Source organism: Lipophrys pholis (assembly GCF_963383615.2).
Source record: "Lipophrys pholis genome assembly, chromosome: 7".
Lineage (NCBI taxonomy): Eukaryota > Metazoa > Chordata > Actinopteri > Blenniiformes > Blenniidae > Lipophrys > Lipophrys pholis.
In genome coordinates this window covers 33,427,164-33,448,957 of record NC_137638.1, presented here as the reverse complement: position 1 = coordinate 33,448,957, position 21,794 = coordinate 33,427,164, and the positions used below count along the sequence as shown (strand labels likewise).

At 46.3% G+C, this 21,794-nt stretch overlaps 1 protein-coding gene across 1 annotated transcript in view; it reads right to left on the bottom strand.

Moving 5' to 3' along the window:
* The window catches only part of ccdc125 (coiled-coil domain containing 125), a 52,124-nt gene extending 30,989 nt beyond the window's left edge, over positions 1-21,135 (bottom strand). The window contains exons 1-4 of the mRNA XM_080468343.1: positions 21,031-21,135; positions 11,798-12,017; positions 10,169-10,227; positions 10,004-10,090 (exon numbers count right to left, since the gene is read on the bottom strand). Coding sequence (XP_080324469.1) covers positions 10,004-10,090; positions 10,169-10,227; positions 11,798-12,017; positions 21,031-21,078 — 414 coding nt within the window. The 5' untranslated portion in view covers positions 21,079-21,135. The remainder of the gene's footprint in view (positions 1-10,003; positions 10,091-10,168; positions 10,228-11,797; positions 12,018-21,030) is intronic.
* Positions 21,136-21,794: the final 659 nt, after the last annotated feature.

Here is a 21,794-nt window from a genome sequence, read left to right as displayed (position 1 = left end):
ACATTGTCTACTGGCCTCAGCTCGCTGGGGACCTCAGACAAGGAGGTACTATGAAAGTACCCTGTACTAGTGACTACCAGGTACTATGAAAGTACCGGGTACCAGGTACTAACACATAGTGGAAAAGCCTCAAAGCCAAGGTGAGCGAGCCAAGCTGAGGAGAAGCTAGCAGAAAGACCCCATTACAGACTGAAGGAGGCTGAATCGTTTGTATCCAGGATCCAGAGGTAATCTAAATGGCTCTAGATGGAGAGCAGATCCAACTGTTGTGGTCTGATCCTGTGTATGTGCGTGCGTGCGCGTCTTGGGTGCTACAGAAACCGCCCTGAGGAGGTGGGTTTACGCAGTTTCACCAATTACTGACCAAATATATGAGTGACGGACATAAAATTAAACCAATCAGGATCATTTAATGTCGGTGATTTGGGACGACTCTTAAATCGCTCATTTCCAGACCTGCTCGGTCATTCGCTTCTCAGTTCTGGTTTGTTCTGGTGTTTCTACGAGATGTGGCGATGGAGACAGCGAGCAGCGAGTCTGATTATTAACTCTGTCACGCCTGTTCTGATTCACTGTTTGAAAGGAGACATTTGCCTGAAAAGCTGCAGGTTCAACTTTCTCCATTAGAGTTTTGTTTAAATTCACACAAACAGAAATGTGTTCAGAATTTGGCAAAAGTGTCCAGGTTTGTTAAAGTTCCTCCACAAGAACAATCTTTAACCAGTCCTTCCCATAAAGGAGTGATTCTGCCCAGAGAATAAAGTAAAACCAGACCATCTCAACTCATTTCTTCTCATTTCAACCTGCAGTTTCCTAAATCCATCACACCAAAGTCCAGGGCCTCATCTATAAAACCTTGTTTGTGCGCCCAAAAGCTGAAAATGGTGTCCAAATAGATTTGGATCTATAAAACGGTGTGTACGCACATCTGCATGCACTTTCCTTTTCTAGATCCAGTCCACCTGGAAGGGTGACAGTTCAGGCCCCGCCCCCAACACGCCCACTTTCCACCATAAAAGGTCAATGCAAAGGGCCTCCTCCATATTTTACATCTCAATCAGCCTGATGATCTCCAGCATTTGATGTTAAATCCTGGAAGAAAAGACGAAGCAAAGCAATTTTACTGAGAGAGAAACAGTCATGAGGAGGTGGAGGTCAGGAGATGGTGGAGGTCAGGAGATGGTGGAGGTCAGGAGAGGGTGGAGGTCAGGAGATGGTGGAGGTCAGGAGATGGTGGAGGTCAGGAGAGGGTGGAGGTCAGGAGATGGTGGAGGTCAGGAGATGATGGAGGTCAGGAGATGGTGGAGGCCAGGAGAGGGTGGAGGTCAGGAGAGGGTGGAGGTCAGGAGATGGTGGAGGTCAGGAGATGATGGAGGTCAGGAGAGGGTGGAGGCCAGGAGAGGATGGAGGTCAGGAGATGGTGGAGGTCAGGAGATGGTGGAGGTCAGGAGATGGTGGAGGTCAGGAGAGGATGGAGGTCAGGAGATGGTGGAGGTCAGGAGATGGTGGAGGTCAGGAGATGGTGGAGGTCAGGAGATGATGGAGGTCAGGAGAGGATGGAGGTCAGGAGAGGGTGGAGGCCAGGAGAGGATGGAGGTCAGGAGATGGTGGAGGTCAGGAGATGGTGGAGGTCAGGAGATGATGGAGGTCAGGAGAGGATGGAGGTCAGGAGATGGTGGAGGTCAGGAGATGATGGAGGTCAGGAGTGACATCATGCAGGAGTGACATCATACAGGAGTGACATCATGGGGGAGAGTGATATCATGGAGGAAAGTGACATCATGGAGGAGAGTGACATCATGGAGGAGAGTGACATCATAGGGGAGAGTGACATCACGGAGGAATGACATCATGCAGGACAGTGACATCATTGGGGAGTGACATCATGGAGGAGTGACATCATGGAGGAGAGTGGCATTTTGCAGGAGTGACATCATGGAGGACAGTGACATCATGCAGGAGAGTGAGATCATATAGGAGAGTGACATCATGGAGGAGAGTGACATTATGGGGAAAGAGAAGAGTGACATCATGGAGGAGAGTGACATCATGGAGGAGAGTGACATCACAAGGGCCAGAGGAAAATGACATCATGGAGGAGAGTGATGTCATGCAGGAGAGTGACATCATAGGGGAGAGTGACATCACGGAGGAATGACATCATGCAGGACAGTGACATCATGGGGGAGTGACATCATGGAGGAGTGACATCATGGAGGAGAGTGACATTTTGCAGGAGTGACCTCATGGAGGACAGTGATATCATGAGAGAGAGTGAGATCATGGAGGAGAGTGATATCATTAAGGAGAGTGACATCATGGAGGAGAGTGACATTATGGGGGAAAGAGAAGAGTGACATCATGGAGGAGTGACATCATGAAGGCTGCACCAGAGCATACTGCTGAACGGCAATCAGTTTTTACACTGGAACATCCAAACTGCAGCTTCACTCACGACTGTCACCTTCTGTGTTTCCTCTGGAATTAGACTGGGACACACTTGGTCAGAATTGATAATCACTCACTTCTATTCCTCCATCTTCTCCATCTTCTCCCTCTTATCCGTATCTGGGTGGTGGGGGTGGCAGTCTGAGCACCGTCACCCAGATCACATTGACCAATTAAGAACCTTCCTGCAGGTGGAGAGCCCACAGGAAGGTGGCGCCCGGCGTGGGACATGAACCCTCTACCTTGAGACTGAGAGTCTCATGCTCTACCTACTGAGCCAGCCAGGGTAATCACTCACTTCTATCTGCTCTGGATCATTGGTAATCAATCACCTCTATCTGCTCTGGATCATTGATAATCACTCACTTCTATCTGCTCTGGATCATTGATAATCAATCACTTCTATCTGCTCTGGATCATTGATAATCACTCACTTCTATCTGCTCTGGATCATTGATAATCACTCACTTCTATCTGCTCTGGATCATTGATAATCAATCACCTCTATCTGCTCTGGATCATTGATAATCAGTCACTTCTATCTGCTCTGGATCATTGATAATCAATCACTTCTATCTGCTCTGGATCATTGATAATCAATCACCTCTATCTGCTCTGGATCATTGATAATCAGTCACTTCTATCTGCTCTGGATCATTGATAATCAATCACCTCTATCCACCGCTCTGGATCATTAGAAGATTAAAGTTTGACATAAGAACATGGTTCTACTGATTCAGCAGTAACGTTCCACTAAAGAAACATCTAGAACTCTGCAGCTTGGCTGTTTATGATCTCGTGGATCAATAAGTTTGATATTTGAAGATATTAAATGTTTGAGATTCAGAGTCGCAGTCCAACACGCCTCTCTGAGTTTCCCTCTCGGCAGTCACCAACCATAGCTAACCATAGCCACCAAGTATAAAACTATCTAAACCTAGGAAAACTACTTCTAATGACTACAAAAACTTCATCCGTATCAAGTGTGAAACTAGACAAAATCAAGACAAACAAATGAGATGTGGTTTCCTAAACATGAGATCTTTATCATCCAAAGCTCTTCTAGTCAATGATCTGATAAGTGAACACAACATTGATCTCTTTGGATGAACAGAAACCTGCTACGTAAAGATGAGTATGTTAGTCTAAATGAAGCCTCCCCTCCAAGTCATACTAACACTCAAATAGCTGGTGGAGGTGGTGGAGGAGGGTGGAGGCAGCCATCTAGAACTCCTAGTTACTAATTAATATTAACCCAAAACCCAACTTTAGTTCTTTTGAGAGTCTGAGCATGACCATGCCACACCCGTCAAATAAAATAGTAAATTCTGTAGAATCTGTAATCATTTATCGTCCTCCTGGACCTTCTTCAACTTTTCTAACTGAATTCTCTGAATTGTTGTCAGATGTAGCCCTGACTAAAGATAAGGTTATCATGGTAGGAGACTTCAATGTTCATGTTGACCTAGAAAATGATAGTTTCAGTGCCAGCTTTAAATCTACACTTGACTCTCTAGGTTTCTCTCAGGTAGTAGACGGGCCTACCCAGAAACATCTCCACACCCTAGACCTTATTCTAACTTATGGTTTGAATATAGAGCGTCTGACCATCTCTCCTCACTATGATTTCCTGTCAGATCACTTCTTAATAACCTTTGACTTTGTTCTAAATAGTTCTAACCCTCCGGTTAAAGCCGTGTTAACCAGGTCTCTCTCTGATAACATAGTAACTAAATTCAAGGAAAGAATTCCCTCTGCTATAGAATCAGTAGTGAATCTTCCTGACCCGTATACTGTTGCTAGCTCAGACATTGAATACCTAACAAACAGTCTGACAGATATGCTAAAAACAACGCTAGACGACATAGCGCCTCAAACAATGAAACTGAAAAAACAGGAAAAGTCCTCCCCATGGTTTAACTCATCAACCCGCCAGCTTAAACAACGCTCCCGTAGATTAGAAAGAACTTGGCGTTCAACAAAAACAGAGCTAGATTATATAGCCTGGAAGGATAGCTTCAAAACTTATAAGAAAGCTCTGAGTAGAAGTAGAACTAATTACTACTCATCCTTAATAGAGGAAAACAAAAACAACCCTCGCTTTCTTTTCAGTACTGTAGCCAAACTGACCAAGAACCAAAATAGCGTTGAGCCCACCATTCCTATCAATATATGTAGTGAGGACTTCATGAAGTTCTTTCAAAATAAAATGACAAGGCTTAGGGATAACATCCATCAAACCCTACCGTCCGTTAGCCCCATAACAGAGGAACTGGTTAAACCTAACAGTCATCTGGAATGCTTTCAGCAAATACAACTAGTCCAACTAAACTCCCTTATTTCTTCTGCTAAACCAACTACTAGCCTGTTGGACCCAATTCCTACTAGAATTCTGAAAGAGGCACTGCCACTAATCAATAATTCTATACTCACAATTATTAAGCAGTCTCTATCAATAGGCTATGTGCCCCAATCCTTTAAACTAGCAGTTACTAAACCTCTCATTAAGAAGCCAAACTTAGACACAAGCCTTCTCTCAAACTACAGGCCCATCTCCAACCTTCCTTTCCTGTCAAAGGTTCTGGAGAAAGTAGTCGCTAAACAACTCCAGGATTATCTGCAGGAGAATAATCTGTTAGAGGACCTTCAGTCCAGCTTCAGAATGAACCACAGTACAGAGACTGCTCTGCTAAAAGTTACTAATGACCTTCTAATGGCCTCAGATAGAGCTCTTCTATCTGCTTTACTTCTTCTGGACCTTAGTACTGCATTTGATACTGTCCATCATAATATACTCTTAAGGAGATTAGAAGATGGCGTCGGCATTAAAAACTTAGCCTTAAACTGGTTTAAATCATATTTATCTGACCGGTTTCAATTTGTTCATGTAAATAACAAATCTTCAATGCATGAACGGGTCCTGTGTGGAGTACCACAAGGCTCCGTCCTCGGACCCATATTGTTTAATCTCTATATGTTACCACTCGGAAATATTATTAGGAAACACAACATTAACTTTCATTGTTATGCAGATGATACTCAGCTCTATTTATCAGTTAAAGCCAATCAGGCCGACCAACTTGTTAAACTAGAGTCCTGCCTCAGGGACGTTAAGTCCTGGATGTCTATCAACTTCTTAATGCTCAACACATCCAAGACTGAGGTTCTAATCCTAGGTCCTAAAAAGCTCAGGGATTACGTTTCAGATAGTCTGATTACCTTAGATAATATTACCTTAACCTCTAACAGTGATATTAGGAACCTGGGTGTTATTTCTGATCAGGATCTGTCCTTTATGTCCCATGTTAAACATGTCTCCAGGACAGCCTTCTTCCATCTAAGGAATATTGCAAAAATGAGAAACTTCTTGTCCTTCAAAGATGCAGAACAAATGCTTCCTGCCTTTGTGACTTGAAGATGAGATGATTGTAACTCCCTAATGTCAGGATGTCCAAACTCCTCTGTTAGGATCTTCCAGCTAGAGCAGAACGCTGCTGCAGGTTTACTAACCAGAACTGGAAGAAGAGAGCACATCTCCCCAGTCTTAGCATCCTTACACTGGCTTCACATCAAATCTAGAATAGAATTCAACATCCTTCTGATCACATCTAAAACTCTTCATCACCAGGCTCCGTCCTATATGGAGAAACTTCTAGAAGGGTCTCACCCTCCACGAGCCCTTGGCTCTGAGGATGCAGGACTGTTGGTAATCCCTAAAGTCCTTCAAAGTAAAAGAGGAGGCAGGAGTTTCAGCCATATGGCTCCTTTACTCTGGAATCAACTAGCAGCCTCGGTCCGAAGGGCCCACACCATTAGTTTATTTAAGAGGAGACTAAAAAGCTTCCTCTTTGATAGAGCTTCTCATTAGGAATAAAATAGGAGCACTAAGTTGAGCTGCTCTAGGCCTAGACTGCTGAGGGGATTTCCTCTCTCCCGTTAAAGGGAGGAACTCTACATTTGGAGCTTCTGTTTCTTGTCTTTCTTTCTTTCTCTCTGTGTAACAACATTACTGGAGCCACCAGATCCTGACAGGAGGGGAGCAGGATCCAGGGGATCAGACCCAAGACTCCCAGAGTGGAGTTACCACGGTCCTACTACCCGACCCCCCCACAGCACCGGGACCCCCCCACAGCACCGGGACCCCCCCACAGCACCGGGACCCCACCACAACGGCTTGGCCCTTAAACTCCAGACTGAGATTGGTTCATCAGCAGACCAACGCTCATCATAGACTTTTCTTAGTATTTGTACTTCTCTGGCCTGTCTGCCTCTCTCTCTCTCTCTCTCTTCTATTCCTCTCTCTCTCTCTCTCTTCTATTCCTCTCTCTCTCCCTCTTCTATTCCTCTCTCTCTCTCCCTCTTCTATTCCTCTCTCTCTCCCTCTTCTGTTCCTCTCTCTCCCTGTCCTATCCCATGTACTTCTCCCCCCAACCGGTCAAGGCGGATGCCCCCCCCCCCCCCCTTCCAGAGTCTAGGCTCCGCCCCCTTTCTTCCTGAAGAGGGACTTCTTATGAACTGTTCTTCCTGAGAGGGAGTTTTTCCTGGTTTCCACTGTTGCTTGTTCCATCTGCTGCTCTGGAAGGTTTAGTTGGGTTCTGTTGTTCTCTATCATTGTAAGAGGTTCTGGAAGGTTTAGTTGGGTTCTGTTGTTCTCTATCATTGTAAGAGGTTCTGAGATGTTTGTTGATGGGATTTAGTGCTTTACAAATAAAATTGAATTGAATTGAATTGAATTGAATTGAATTGAATTGAATTGAATTGAGATGAACCTGGTTCAGTTCTCCACCTCACCATCAGCACCACCAGGTTCTCCGTCTCCAAAATGTGCTGCTCAAAGTTTTAAGTTGTCGTACCGGTACGAACTTTCTCCTGCTAAGTTCATTTTTATAGATGACAAACTTTGTGTGGGAAGTGGCGTAGGCATCTTTCAGGACCTTTAGTGTGTAAGCCACCTTTAGAGACGAGTTTCCAGACAAACCATCAAACTCTTGATGTTTCCTGACTGACGCCATCTTGGGAAACCTGCCCCAAGGGATTGTGGGGTATCAAAGATGGCGGCAGCTCCAGCCAGAACATCAACATTTGAAAAAGCTCCAGACTTTGTCAAAGAAAGAGTCTTGAAGCCTGGAGAAAGTCTGGATGGAGTGAAACTGAAGGTTTTTCCACAGAGAATCCAGATGTGCAGAGATTGGACTGGACCGTGCACCTTACCCCCTACACCCCACACCCCACACCCTCCTTCTCGCACTATATTCTGCTCTTTTTAACTGCTGCACTGTCACTGGAGTTGTTTTTAGTCTCACTGTACCTAGTACTGTACTGTACTGTACACTGTACCTAGACAATAAAAGGCCTTCATTCATTCATTCAGATGTGCAGAGATCCAGAGGACAAACGGGATCTTGTGACACGAAGCCTCGGGAACCTTCAGGCGGTTCTGTGATTGATGTGTTTGAGCGAGTCTACCTGAGCTTTAGTTTTACTTAACTCATACGAACTGTCCTGTCCAGTAAACCAGCCTCAAAACACAGGAATTCTCTAAAAGGGACTGACGGAGCTTCTGCTTGTGTTTGTTTACAAGTGTGTTGATAAAGGAGTCTTAATACCAGCTCTCTGTTCACTGACTGTTTAAAAGTACCACCATTTTCACCACTGGGGGGCTCTCTCAAGCTAGAAAAGAGGCAAGATTGTTGTGATGTGCTTTATGCTCCACTATAATAACCTGGATTATAATAAAGTTGACACTGCCTGAAATTGAATAATAATGAAGAGCTCCTCCTGAGAAATGTTCCACCAGCCACCGCTGCTGTAGTACTGAGCTCCAGGAATGCAGTGCTCAAACTATTATCTGGTGAACATGAAACCTCCTGAACCTCACTAAAGGTGATTACGCAGGGTTTACACATTGGCACAATTATGAATATCACCCTGGCTTGAATATCACTTTCCCATCATTCCTGGTACATTCTGGACATTCTTTATGGGACATAAGACATCTGAATACGCTTCTGAAATGGACGTGTCGATGCATGATATCCCTGGTGGAGGTTATTTTTGGTTGCCAAAAAATCAGCAGAAGCATCCTCTCTGCACAACTGGGTGGCATTTCTCTGGATCTGGAGCGATCAGGTGGAGCGATCAGGAGTGATCTGGTGGAGCGATCAGGAGCGATCTGGTGGAGCGATCAGGTGGAATATGGAGGGTTATGGAGTAATCTGGTGGAGCGATCAGGAGTGATCTGGTGGAGGGATCGGGAGCGATCTGGCGGAGCGACCAGGAGCGATCAGGTGGAGCGATCTGGTGGAGCGATCAGGTGGAGCGATCAGGTGGAGCGATCAGGTGGAGCGATCAGGTGGAGTGATCGGGCGGAGCGATCAGGTGGAGTGATCGGGCGGAGCGATCAGGAGCGATCAGGTGGAGTGATTGGGCGGAGCGATCAGGAGCGATCAGGTGGAGCGATCAGGTGGAGGGATCGGGAGCGATCTGGTGGAGGGATCGGGAGGAATATCGAGTAATCTGGTGGAGCGATCAGGAGCGATCTGGTGGAGGGATCGGGAGGAATATGGAGGGTTATGGAGTAATCTGGTGGAGCGATCAGGAGTGATCTGGTGGAGGGATCGGGAGCGATCTGGCGGAGCGATCAGGAGCGATCAGGTGGAGCGATCTGGTGGAGCGATCAGGTGGAGCGATCAGGTGGAGCGATCTGGTTGAGCGATCAGGTGGAGCGATTGGGCGGAGCGATCAGGAGCGATCAGGTGGAGCGATCAGGTGGAGGGATCGGGAGCGATCTGGTGGAGGGATCGGGAGGAATATGGAGTAATCTGGTGGAGCGATCAGGAGCGATCTGGTGGAGGGATCGGGAGGAATATGGAGGGTTATGGAGTAATCTGGTGGAGCAATCAGGAGTGTGTATGGCACATATATAACTGTAGAAGTTCTATAGAAGTCTGATGGTAGAATGACGGGACTGGAGCCATTCAAACACCCAGTGGTGGACCTGGCGTGTTTTACACCCTGGGTGAACACCACGCCTCCACCAGACCAAAGCTGACATGATGTTTCGCTATTCCTCTCGTGCGCCCATTCACAGATTGCACCCTGGGCGGCTGCCCACGTCGCCCACAGCAACATCTGCCACTGTATATACCCAAACCTCCCGATTCGCAACATTCATGACAGATTAATGAGAGAAAGTGAGGATGCACAGCAGGGCCTAACGCCGCAGAACAACACTGATGACTGTGTGTAACGACTCCTGATGATCCGCCACCGTTTCCTGCTATTAACGGTAACGCAAGCTAACAGGGCTAACAGCGTGGCGCCTCGGCCCTGAAGCTTATAATTCAGGACAATATGTTGCTCCACGGTCAGGAACTGAGATTGGTGCATTTCCTGACTTGTCGTTTTGTGTCGTTGGTCCTTTACCGAGTGAAGCTGGTCAACACTTTATCAGCAGAATTCAAACGATGAAAGTCTTGTGTAATCTACTCTTGGGTGGTCTTTTGGATTCACTGAGAGTAAAGTGAACACTACATGGATGTGTTTGTGTCTTTACCTTCCCCTGTAGGATCTTCAGAGCTTCATATTTCCCCTCCAGGTAACGGTGAGTCACTTCCAGCTCACAGCACAAAGCATCGATCACCTGTCAACAGAGGACGTTTCTCATTCACACCATCCAGTCTTCCAGCTCCTGTAAGTGAACATCACACTGTTTTCCCACCTCAGCAGCCTCTTGCAGTTTTTCCTTCAGTTTATCTTTGGAGCAGTCAGCCAGGGAGGCTACAGGTTCAAACACCAACAGATCAGCATGAGTCTCCTTCATATCACACGTCTGATCCAATACATCAACCATCCACACTCCTCTGCTGACACAGCAAATCAACTCACTTTACAATTGAAAAGTTTAAACAAGGTGTTTGCCTTGATCTGAAAGACACATTTTTACTTCTGTCCACTGAACTCATAATTCTAATTCATATGCTCCTCGTCTTACAAAACTCTTTCTCATGATGCATGTATTGTGTTTCCATAACAACCACAAGATAACTTTTATTTTTGCAGGATTGTTTGTAGATTTTGTACCTTTTTCTTATTGCTTAAGCTGTTTTAGCTACTTTAGCTGTTTGATATTTCAAAGCAATTTTACTGGTTTTATTTCAATCATTGTAGCCATTTTAGCAGTTTTAGTCATTTTTGCTGTTTTCCATGTTGTTCCATTAGTAAAGTCGTGGCCATTCTGACTGTTTCTTCTACTTATGTTTTCCAATGGCTCAAGCTATTTTTGCCATTTTCTAGCAATTGCAGCTATTTAAGCCATGATTGCAGTTTTAGCCATTTTTGCAATTTACCAATTTGAGCTGTTTTGGCCCTTTTTGACAATTTATCATTTTTTCCACGAAGCAAGGCGCTTCTGCATGTCTAATCTTGCAGTACCACACTGAACCACAAGAGGGTGTAATACTGCACACTAACCTGTCCTTGTTCCAACAAGAGAAGAAAACCATATTGTGATCAAGCAGTCACATTAAAATCTGGTTGTGTTGTGGCTGTTAACATGACTCTCAAAACCAAACTCCCAGTTTTCTGGAACATGTGGCCTATTTCGGTATTATTGTTTGTGCTACTTGCTCTTTACAATTTAACAGCAATTTCCCAATGTTGTGAAAAATGATGAACATTTATCACACCATCATCTGCATACATGGACACAGTGTTCTTATAGGGCTCTACAATATGTGATAAAGTTCGTAATATAACTAATGACTTTTTCTGAGTTTTGACTTCTAGGTAACTGCTCTTTACTGTCTCAGACTCAACTTTACTCTTTTTATTAAACCACATGCTCGTCTGCAGGTGAAGCAATTTGTTGGGGTTTTTTTGTCTGTTTGTTATAAAGTTTACTGTCAAATTAAAAGAGTACAGTGAAATGTGATCTGTTCTCAACACAATCCACTGCGGCAGGACTCAATATGAGAGGATGTGCATGTTTCCGCAGTGCAACAGAGACACCAGTCACTCTTTTAGCTTCATGTATACTGTGAATTTTGCTTATTGTAAATTTGCAACAAATTTGTGAACACGAATGTTTACATCACACTGTTGTGGCCATCTAGAATTCAGTGCAGTCTAAGTTTGCTCAGAAAAACAACAGTCTCCAGCGGACCGTTGCAGTGTTCTTCAAGGGTTCAAGGATTTTTATTTTCATACTATTGCATGTTTTTACATGTCGAAATTCTGTTCCTGACGTATAAAAAGTAAATAATGAAATAGAGTAAAGTGAACTAGAACAGAACAATAATATGAAATAAGCACAATGTATGACTCCTGTTCCTTCTTGTAAAGTTCTTACCCAGGCCGGGTGTCTTCCAGCGGGCCTCAGCATGCCGACTGCTCAGCCTCAGCTCAGATCTGAGCAGCGAGCTCTCCGACGGCGCGACCAGGCTGAGGGTCTTCTTCAACGAGGAGCCGGGCACTGCTCCGGTTCGCATTCCGTCCCCCAGGTCTCCGTCCAGCATGTCATCGTCCAGCCTGCGGGGCTTGCCGGCGTCCTGCATCTGCACCCGGTGAACCTGCCGAGGCCCAGAGAGCTTCACCGTGAGCTGACGACTACAAACACTCATTCTGACTTTGATGCTCTCACCTCTGACCTGACTTACAGGGGACAGACATGACTCCGAAACAAAATAATGGAGTTTGTCAACTATAATATGCATCACAACATGATTTTAGCCATAAATCTGTGTTTTGGGTGTCCATCCCAAATATGTGGGTGCCCAGAATTGAGGGGATTGGTGACCAGTAGGGGTCACTATTTAAGAAAAAAAAAATAGATAGAGATAGACCATAAATGCTGCATTGAAATACATTCTGGACTATAAATACTACATTGTGACATGTAGATTTTACTTCTTAACAGTAATATATTTCATTTTCTCATTGACATTTTTGCTGATGCATCCTATATCCTTTCTTGCTTTGTTTTAATGTCTTCTTTTATTTGAAGGTAATAGCTTATTTTCATTGGTGATGGTTTCCACCTGTACCTGTACCTGTACCTGTACCTGTACCTGTACCTGTACCTGTACCTGTACCTGTACCTGTACCTGTACCTGTACCTGTACCTGACTCACCTCACTCCAAACTTCACTACATGTCCTTGTTTATTCCCCCTGTAGTTTCCCATTGCTTCTATCTGCACCCCTGAACTGAGCAGCTGTAGACTCTGAACTAGTTTCTCTTCTCCTCTCATTAGTATCTAATAGAACATTAGATCTTATGTGTTCTCTGCAGGCCTCCTATAGCTCAGTCCAACACTTTAGAATGTCACAGTCACACTGAATTAAACTGCTGATGGGACAAGCATGATTGTCAATACTTATATCAAAATCATCATTTTCACAGGAAAGAATATTTTATTCTTGAATGAAAAGTATTGTTGGAGCCAAATACTTGAATATTAAATGTTTTTTGTTATCTTTAATTCCTATATTTAGTTTTGATGGATGATGATTTATTTGTTTTGATTGATTGATCTGTGGTCCACCCCCGTACGCAGGTGACTGCAGCAGCTGTGCTCTCTAAGTGGTGATGGAGTTTAGTGTGCGTCTCCAGTCAGGTACGCAGCCATACAGTTGTACACTCTGAACTGCATTGAGAGAATCATCTGATCACTACCTCTGTCTGCCAATTACTGTCCATGGCGCTAAGAAACTTGATTTGTTTTGGAAATTATTCGGAAACAATAAAGGAAATGAGTCTTGTCTGCTTTTCATTGGACTGTGTTAAATCTAATGAGCGCGTCAAAACTCGGCATGAAGGATCGGAGACCACAAGAGCAAGTCTAACCTTTCAAACAAAAGGAAGACTGCGCTTTAAAGCATGAATGATGTACAGTTATTCAAACGTGTGTCAACATTTTGGAAATGAAATATTAGATGTATCATAGGTGTTAAGAATTCTCCAGGTTGTAGTGTATTGTGGCTTCCGGCGTTTATTCTGAAGTGGGCGCTTTTATTGTTTAAGGCCAAGCCGGCACTTCCTTCCTCCAATGCATGCTCTGAGGCTAACATGTTGACAGTGGTGAAGCAGTCACTGACAATGTCAATTGTGTTCATATTGATGTGAAAGGAATGTGTACGTGTCTCCCACTGTTTGTAGGAGACATGTGCAGCTTCTCATCCTGGTGCAACCGGCGCCTCCCGTCACTCAGGTGACCCACGGAGCTCCACATCACTGAAAGGACGGGTTGAATCCCTCCGGAGGAGCAAGAAGGAGGAAAAGGCAGAAATAGCTGAAGTCACTCACAAGCTGCGTCAATACGAACGTCGACAAGGTCGTCATCAAGAGCTGCTAGAGCACATCGCATCATTCCTGCAGGAAGAAGAGGAGACGAGGAGACCCACAAGGCTAGAGTTACCACGCCCACTCAAGCACAGAGACAGTCTCCACTCCACGCTCCTACCAGGGTTCATTCTCTGAGCCACCCCCCTTCAGCTGAGAAGCAGGAGTGTAACATGGAGTCTCACACTGAAAGACAAACAACAAATGTGATTTGATCAAGGGAGGGACAAACGGAACTGAGGGACCACACGCCTACCAGGACAAGTGAAAGAGCTGCACCCAGACTCCCCCTATTGGATTATCTCCTCTGGGATGATGACACCAACCTCCGCCCAGAGGCCGCTCTTAAGGTCTGTCAAGTTTCTTTAACAGAATGGCTTCCCACTCTTGAACCAGGAAGGACTTGGCCAAACGTAGGATTCCACTCGTTCTTATTTTATTCTTTCGTGACGAGAAAGGTGAAAAACCTTTGAACATAAAACACAATGCAAACAAGTTCAAGATTTTCCATCAAAGAGTCCCCTCCAGCCCCAGAGGACTGAGGCGTATCGCTGTGAGGATGACGTTCCATACAGGTACCAGCCTCGGGTACAGCAGCCATGAACCACCACAGCCCCGCCTTCAGCTTCATATCAGACACCACAAACATCAACAACAAACTATCCTCCCCTAAGTCTGTGCAACCCATGGTCTACCTCAGTATGTACCCATGCCACCATCAGTAGTTCCATGAGTAACACCTCTGCAGCACCTCAGGCACACTTCCCAACAAACCACACCACAGTCTCACACAATTGTGGTCCACAACCACACTCCACATGTGGTGTGCCCAAACCCAAGATCCCAGATTTCACTACGGATAGTGAAAGGGAATTTGCTAACCTGAAGTTAGCATTGGACAACCTGCTTGAACCCCATCTGGAACGGTCTGAGAAATACAAATACGGTTACTCGAACATCTTGTACTCCCTGAGGCGCAGACGATAGGTCAGTCATGTCGACATGATGCATTCTCCTACACAGCAGCCATGCATGCACTACAGCTCCAGTACGGTCAGCCACATCAACTAGCACAGAGTGAAATAGCAGCAATCCTCACAACACCTGATGTGAAACCTGGAGATGCACGCACCTTCCAGAGCTTCGCTCTGAGTCCATCTCCTCGTCAGCATGCTGCGCTCCCTGGAGGGACCTTGTGGGATGGAACTCAACTGCTGCTCACATGTTGACCGCCTCCTCAGTAAGCTGCCCAAATATCACAGAGATGGGTTCATCGAATCCCTCCAGGTACAGGGAAAGCTCCACACCACAAGCCTTAACCTCTACAACTTACAAGACTTGAATGCTTGGCTTCACGGCAAAGCCCAACAGCAGCGTTTGTCAAACAGACTAGTACAGCGCTACCAGCTGGAGAAACCAGCTAACTGCGGGAAAGAGAAAATCCTCCACAAGGGCAAAGGTCAGGGTCTAGCTGTGTACCATGGATCAGAGCCTGCTGAGTCAACCTCTAACAAATCCACGTCATATGTTGGCAAGAAACCCTTCAAAGTCCACTGCCTCTTCTGTGACAGCAAAGAACATTTCATCAGCCGCTGTCCCAGATGATTGTTCTCCAACACCTGGTGGAGACCGAGGACAGTCTTCCTGCTCTCTGTAACCTCCATTCTGAATGGAGCTGATTGTTCTCCAACACCTGGTGGAGACCGAGGACAGTCTTCCTGAGCTCTGGTAACCTCCATTCTGAATGGAGCTGATTGTTCTCCAACACCTGGTGGAGACCGAGGACAGCCTTCCTGCTCTCTGTAACCTCCATTCTGAATGGAGCTGATTGTTCTCCAACACCTGGTGGAGACCGAGGACAGTCTTCCTGCTCTCTGTAACCTCCATTCTGAATGGAGCTGATTGTTCTCCAACACCTGGTGGAGACCGAGGACAGTCTTCCTGCTCTCTGTAACCTCCATTCTGAATGGAGCTGATTGTTCTCCAACACCTGGTGGAGACCGAGGACAGCCTTCCTGCTCTCTGTAACCTCCATTCTGAATGGAGCTGATTGTTCTCCAACACCTGGTGGAGACCGAGGACAGTCTTCCTGCTCTCTGTAACCTCCATTCTGAATGGAGCTGATTGTTCTCCAACACCTGGTGGAGACCGAGGACAGTCTTCCTGAGCTCTGGTAACCTCCATTTTGAATGGAGTTTCTTCTGATCTGCCATCTTTTTTTGTAGTTCCATCCCAGGTCTCTCTCTCTCTCACACACACACACACACACACACACACACACACACACACACACACACACACACACACACACACACACACACACACACACACACACACACACACACACACACACACACACACACACACACACACACACACACACACACACACACCAAGTTGTATATAGGCAGTTAGAATCTGTGTTTTACTTGTTTTCATTGTAGATAAATATAATTCTTAGATCATTCTTGATAGAATGGCTGTTCCTTGTCTTGTCTGAGGTGTGTGAGCTTTGTAATGACGACAGAACAGAGAAACATCCATTATCACACACACCTCTTTCCATTTTGATTGAGCAGAGCGAGACTGTTTTCAGAGAGGTTTGGCCTGTAAACATTCTGATGATCTGGTTTGAAAGATTTGAATGGTTTGAGTCAGTCAGTGTGGACTTGTGTGTTTGTCTTTACCATCTTTCCCTCCTCAGTCAGATGAAGAACCTTCTGATCAGAGCGGCTCCTGATCCTGATCCTGATCCTGATCCTGATCCTGATCCTGATCCTGATCGTGATTCAGTTCAAACATCTGGCTTACAATCTGTGCTCAAGGTGCTTTGTTTCATACATTTTCTTCTACTCAAATGGCTTTCAGTTTCCATACCTGCTACTTGTGTAATACATATGAGACTGTGTGACGCTGGCTGAGACGCAGTGATGCTCCTGGTAGGGTGGAGCTTTTCAGCCGGAGCACCTGAACCTCTGCAGCGTCTGGGATGGAAATGATCACCGGCCCAATGCGGGTGAAATGAATCAGTTTACAGCCACTGGGACTCCAGTCAGATCTGATCCCATCAATCTCATGATCGATATCTTGGTTGAGGCAGAACAGTTTCTTTCCACAACCCTGGAGTGTGATCAGGTCAAATGCTCTGGTTCTGATTGGACCAAAGTGTTAGCTGGCCTCTTCACTGCTGATGATAGTTCCTCCAGCCAGCCGAGCCACTGAGTGATTCAACGCCAAGATCTGCCTGCAGGGGGCAGCAGCTTCGCGATGAGCCACAGTACTATTTCCTCCAGCGCAGTACTTGTTGATAATGAAGCAAAACTTTTTGGAGCAACAATGAGCAACTTCAAAACACCCAAAGTAGAAAGTATATGAACTGAGATTTCTGAGCATTAAACGCTCTTTTCAATTGTCTTGAAACTGAATAAGAACTTTTACTGAGGATCAGCGTGTTTGTGTGTTTACGTGTTTGTGTGTTTGTGTCTGTGTGTTTACGTGTGTGTTTACGTGTTTGTGTGTTTGTGTCTGTGTGTTTACGTGTGTGTTTACGTGTTTGTGTGTTTGTGTCTGTGTGTTTACGTGTGTGTTTACGTGTTTGTGTGTTTACGTGTTTGTGTGTTTGTGTCTGTGTGTTTACGTGTGTGTTTACGTGTTTGTGTGTTTACGTGTTTGTGTGTTTGTGTCTGTGTGTTTACGTGTGTGTTTACGTGTTTGTGTGTTTACGTGTTTGTGTGTTTGTGTCTGTGTGTTTACGTGTGTGTTTACGTGTTTCTGTGTTTACGTGTTTCTGTGTCTGTGTGTTTACGTGTGTTTGTGTGTTTACGTGTTTCTGTGTCTGTGTGTTTACATGTGTGTTTGTGTGTGTGTTTGTGTGTTTATGTGTTTGTGTGTCTGTGCATTTGCGTGTCTGTTTGTGTGTTTACGTGTTTATGTGTTAATGTTTTTATGTGTTTACCATTGGAAACAGCAAGGTACACCTCCATTCCTCCTCCATTCCTCCACCCTACACCTCCATTCCTCCACCATTCCTCCATCCTACACCTCCATTCCTCCTCCATTCCTCCACCCTACACCTCCATTCCTCCTCCATTCCTCCACCCTATACCTCCATTCCTCCTCCATTCCTCCACCCTACACCTCCATTCCTCCACCATTCCTCCATCCTACACCTCCATTCCTCCTCCATTCCTCCACCCTACACCTCCATTCCTCCTCCATTCCTCCACCATTCCTCCATCCTACACCTCCATTCCTCCTCCATTCCTCCACCCTACACCTCCATTCCTCCTCCATTCCTCCACCATTCCTCCATCCTACACCTCCATTCCTCCTCCATTCCTCCACCATTCCTCCATCCTACACCTCCATTCCTCCTCCATTCCTCCACCCTACACCTCCATTCCTCCACTCTACACCTCCATTCCTCCACCCTACACCTCCATTCCTCCACTCTACACCTCCATTCCTCCATCCTACACCTCCATTCCTCCATCCTACACCTCCATTCCTCCACCCTACACCTCCATTCCTCCTCCATTCCTCCACCATTCCTCCATCCTACACCTCCATTCCTCCACTCTACACCTCCATTCCTCCTCCATCCTACACCTCCATTCCTCCATCCTACACCTCCATCCCTCCTCCATTCCTCCATCCTACACCTCCATTCCTCCACTCTACACCTCCATTCCTCCACCATTCCTCCATCCTACACCTCCATTCCTCCTCCATTCCTCCACCATTCCTCCATCCTACACCTCCATTCCTCCACCCTACACCTCCATTCCTCCTCCATTCCTCCACCATTCCTCCATCCTACACCTCCATTCCTCCACCCTACACCTCCATTCCTCCACCATTCCTCCACCCTACACCTCCATTCCTCCTCCATTCCTCCACCATTCCTCCATCCTACACCTCCATTCCTCCTCCATTCCTCCACCATTCCTCCACCCTACACCTCCATTCCTCCTCCACCATTCCTCCATCCTACACCTCCAATCCTCCACCCTACACCTCCATTCCTCCACCATTCCTCCACCCTATACCTCCATTCCTCCACCATTCCTCCACCCTACACCTCCATTCCTCCACCATTCCTCCATCCTACACCTCCATTCCTCCACCCTACACCTCCATTCCTCCACCATTCCTCCACCCTACACCTCCATTCCTCCTCCATTCCTCCACCATTCCTCCATCCTACACCCTACACCTCCATTCCTCCACCATTCCTCCACCCTACACCTCCATCCTACACCTCCATTCCTCCACCATTCCTCCATCCTACACCTCCATTCCTCCACCATTCCTCCACCCTACACCTCCATTCCTCCACCATTCCTCCATCCTACACCTCCATTCCTCCACCCTACTCCTCCATTCCTCCACCATTCCTCCATCCTACACCTCCATTCCTCCACCATTCCTCCACCATTCCTCCATCCTACACCTCCATTCCTCCACCCTACACCTCCATTCCTCCACCATTCCTCCACCCTACACCTCCATTCCTCCATAAAGCTTCTCCTATAGTTCTAGCTGAGGTCAGACATGAATCTGTACTTGTTCTGTCAAGAACTACAGTATTTTGGAGGTTTTGATTCAGGCTTTACCAGAAATGTAGTGAGGAGCAGAGACCAGGAGAACCAGGACACACTGGAGAACCAGGAGAACCAGGACACACTGGAGAACCAGGAGAACCAGGACACACTGCAGAAGCAGGAGAAGCAGGACACACTGGAGAACCAGGACACACTGGAGAACCAAGAGAAGCAGGAGAACCAGGACACACTGGAGAACCAGGAGAAGCAGGAGAACCAGGACACACTGGAGAAGCAGGAGAACCAGGACACACTGGAGAAGCAGGAGAAGCAGGAGAACCAGGACACACTGGAGAAGCAGGAGAAGCAGGAGAACCAGGACACACTGGAGAAGCAGGAGAAGCAGGAGTTGGACTAATGGCTTGTTTGTTGGAAAGGTTGAGTCAGCGTATTTTCCAGAAAGGTCTTCCCCTCTTTGTCCTGGGAGGACGGTGGTGAGCAGAACCAGAGGGAGAGGCAGTCCAGTCTGGACAACAACCTCAGGCTGATAAACTTAAATTGACAGCTGATGAGCTCATCTGCATTTTAAATACATTTTAATAAAGTTTCCCTCACAGTGTAATAACGTCATTGTTGTGGAATTTGCTGCCAAATTGTCGTGAAGTATAAAGCTGATACACTGAGAGACCAAAACACCAGAATTTAGCATTCAAATTAGGACTTTTTCTTGTTCCTGAGAAAAACTGCTGCTATTCTTCTTGTTCTGGCTGTAGGGAGTGAAGAGGTGTGAAAGCTGCCTGTCATAATGCTGGTGCTCTCCTCTCCTCTCCTACACTCTCCTACACTCTACTCTCCTCTACTCTAGTCTACTCTCCTCTCCTACGCTCTACTCTCCTCTCCTACACTCTCCTCTACTCTCCTCTCCTACACTTTCCTCTCCTCTCCTACACTCTCCTCTACTCTAGTCTACTCTCCTCTCCTACACTCTCCTCTCCTACACTCTCCTCTCCTACACTCTCCTCTCCTACACTCTCCTCTACTCTCCTCTCCTACACTTTCCTCTCCTCTCCTACACTCTCCTCTCCTTACTCTACTCTCCTCTCCTACACTCTCCTCTACTCTAGTCTACTCTCCTCTCCTACACTCTACTCTCCTCTCCTACACTCTCCTATCCTCTCCTCTACTCTAGTCTACTCTCCTACACTCTCCTCTCCTACACTCTCCTCTCCTTACTCTACTCTACTCTCCTCTCCTCTACTCTCCTCTCCTACACTCTACTCTCCTACACTCTCCTCTCCTTACTCTACTCTACTCTACTCTCCTCTACTCTCCTACACTCTCCTCTCCTTACTCTACTCTACTCTCCTCTACTCTCCTCTCCTACACTCTACTCTCCTCTCCTACACTCTACTCTCCTCTCCTCTCCTACACTCTCCTCCCATCCCCCCCTCTCCTCTCCTCTCCTCTCCTCCCCCCCCCCCTCTCCTCTCCTCTCCTACACTCTCCTCTGCACTGTGGAAAACAAATGGAGTGAGTTCCTGAGTCTTGTCCTCCTGAGAAGAGTAAACATATTGGAGCCTTTAGAGAGGACGAGGTGAGCCTCGTACTGTAGGTTCAGTTTTGAGGTAAAATAGGAAATAAACAAGACGAAGCAACAAAAAGAAACACATCTGCATTTTCATGAAGAATTTCTTCTTACCTGAATGTCAGAGTGACTTTTAAATCCCTCGTGTGAAGGTAATGTCATGTGGAAGTTGAGCAGCTGTTCCCTGTGAGGTGAGCAGCCAGAGTAAATATTAGAGGACGGAGCAGGAGGTGGAGCAGGAGGTGGAGCAGCAGGCGGAGCAGGAAGCAAACACATCTTCTCATTTAAAGTCACGGATGTGTCTGATTGAGTCCTGAGCACAGGATGGATTAATCCTGGACCAGGGTCAATATTCAGCTGTTGAATCGTGATTGTTTGAACTGAGCTCTGGACAGACTGGTGTTAAATAAGAGGATTGGAAGGAACCAAGGTGGAACAGCGAGCGTGGAACGCAGGTGGTTCTCAGGACATCAGCACCTTGTGGTGACCGAGACGAGGCTGAGGAGACATGGACCGACACTCCACATTATTGAGAGGCTTTTACACACAAAGTGCTGAAATACAAAACAAAGTTTTATTTTGAAAGAAATGCTTCCAGTTTGTTGGTTTTCCTTCGGGGAGAGAAACTGCTGAGTCAATATTAGACAAAGAGGCGGGCCGAGGGGCAGACAGATAGTATGTCAGGAACCAGGCTGGATTAACAAACATCAACATTTATTCTCCACTTTTGTGGTCAAAGGTTTTGAAATACCCAAAAAGGTTGTGAAGAAGGTTTTAAAATGAGTGAACTTGGCCGGGCCGGGCCGGGCCGCTGCGGAGAGGACCCAGCAGAGCCGCCGGGGCCCCGGGACCCCGGCGGCTCTGCTGCTCAGTCCCTG